Consider the following 1,823-nt stretch of genomic DNA (forward strand, 5'->3'; position numbering starts at 1 on the left):
CCTAGCGCGGGGAGCTTTGGCTTCGCCTCCGCCGGTGCTCCTCCAAGCACCGGCATCGCGCGCGGCCTTTTCATGCCGCCACGGACGACCTGGGCGGCGGTTGGCGTCGCGCCGGCACCCGCCGTGAAGCAACGTGCCTCCCTCTCGAAGCTCCCAAATGCGGCGCGGGCGAAGAAGGGCAAGGTGTCCGCGAATAAGAACAAGGCGTAGGACGGCTCCTCTAGGCGGCCGAAGAAGAAGCTTGCAGGGCGTGCGACGGACGCGGCGGCGACCGAAGCGCCGGCGAGCTCACTTGTTGACCCAGCGGCCGACGCGCACAAGGTGTTTGATGAAATGCCCACAAGGTAAAATTTCGCCAACTTTTTGTTGTTGTTGTTTTCTGAGTGCATACATATGGATAGCTTATTTGCTTTGTTGTATGTACTTTGTAGTTTCAATGATGAGGCATATGTCAACTATGGGTGTTGGCTCCAACAATTCTCATTGGTCTCAAACCAATGAGATGCATTTCGATGATCATGAGTTTGAGGTGGACGAGGATGGTGAGGACATCGTCGATGCACCGAAAGGAAGAAGGGCAACTACACCATGGACGAAGACATCTTGCGATGCAATACTTGGTTGCAAGTGTCGAGGGATCCCTTCGTTGGAGGGGATCAAAGTAGAGATGCATATTGGCTCCTGATGAAGGAGCACTTTGATCTACACAACGAAAGTGGAATTGACCGCTCTGGAAGATCTCTTCGCTCCCCGTGGTCGACAATCAACCGAGATTGTCAAAGGTGGGCGGCCGCACTTAAGGCGGTTGACTCGTTGAACCCAAGTGGCACTAATGATAGAGATAGGGTAAGTGTCATTTCTTTCATGATTCTTCCATGTTCATCATGCTTCTTCTTGGTGTTTCAAGTGCTAACTTGTTCTTTTGTTTGTAGCTCACTATTGCACAAAACTTATTCCAAGGAGAGGAGAAGAAGACCAAGAAAGGGAAGATCAAGAAAGGGAGACCATTTAGCTTGCCTCATTGCTATGAAGAATTGAAGGATGATGAGAAATGGAAGCCCCGTGATGGTGTCGATGATTAGGAGAGCAACAAACGCAAGCGAACTATTGATTTGGATGATGATGAGGAGGAGGCATCAAGTGATGACGGCAAGAGAAGCCCTACACCAAACTCGGTTTCGTACTCCAAGCCAAAAAGACCAGAAGGATGCAAGAAAGATGGAAAAGAAAAGAAGAAGAAGAAGAAGAGGAAAGGAGATGACGAGCTAAAAATGCTATGGAAGCTATTGTGAACACAAAAAAGGAAGCGAACGAGGTGAAGAAGATGGCAAGGAACCAAGATGCCACGGCCGAGGAGAGGAGGTTGGCGGTCGAGGAGAGGAGGGTGGCGACCGAGGAGAGGAAGGTGGCATTGGAGGAGAAGAAATTTGCCATGGAGGAGCGAACTAGGTTGTTGGAATGGGAGAAGTACTTGTTCTTCATGGACACATCTACCCTCGATGAGAAGCAAAAGGAGTACATGAATCTTGCCCGTGAAGAAATCTTGGTCCAAAAAAGAGCCATGGCTGGAATGGGTGGCATGGGCGGCATGGGAGGCATCGGTGGCTTCGGAGCTACCATGGGCGGCATGGGTGGCTTCGGAGCTACCATGGGAGGCATGAGTTTTGCGTCTCTCTTGGGAGGCATGGGAGCACCTCCGGGCGGCATGGGTGGCATGGGTGGCTTCAGAGCTACCATGGGGGCCATGGGAGGCATGGGTGGCTTCAGAGCTACCATGGGAGGCATGAGTTTTGCGTCTCTCATGGGAGGCACGGGAGCACCTC

General features: G+C 52.0%; 1 protein-coding gene across 1 annotated transcript; it reads left to right on the top strand.

Moving 5' to 3' along the window:
* Positions 1-588: 588 nt before the first annotated feature.
* Positions 589-1,082, top strand: LOC141021947 (glutathione S-transferase T3-like). The gene is made up of 2 exons (XM_073497807.1): positions 589-846; positions 933-1,082. Exons 1-2 carry the CDS (start codon positions 589-591, stop codon positions 1,080-1,082), a joined length of 408 nt encoding a protein of 135 aa, XP_073353908.1.
* The last annotated feature ends 741 nt before the right edge of the window (positions 1,083-1,823 follow it).

Source organism: Aegilops tauschii, chromosome 4, assembly GCF_002575655.3.
Source record: "Aegilops tauschii subsp. strangulata cultivar AL8/78 chromosome 4, Aet v6.0, whole genome shotgun sequence".
NCBI lineage: Eukaryota > Viridiplantae > Streptophyta > Magnoliopsida > Poales > Poaceae > Aegilops > Aegilops tauschii.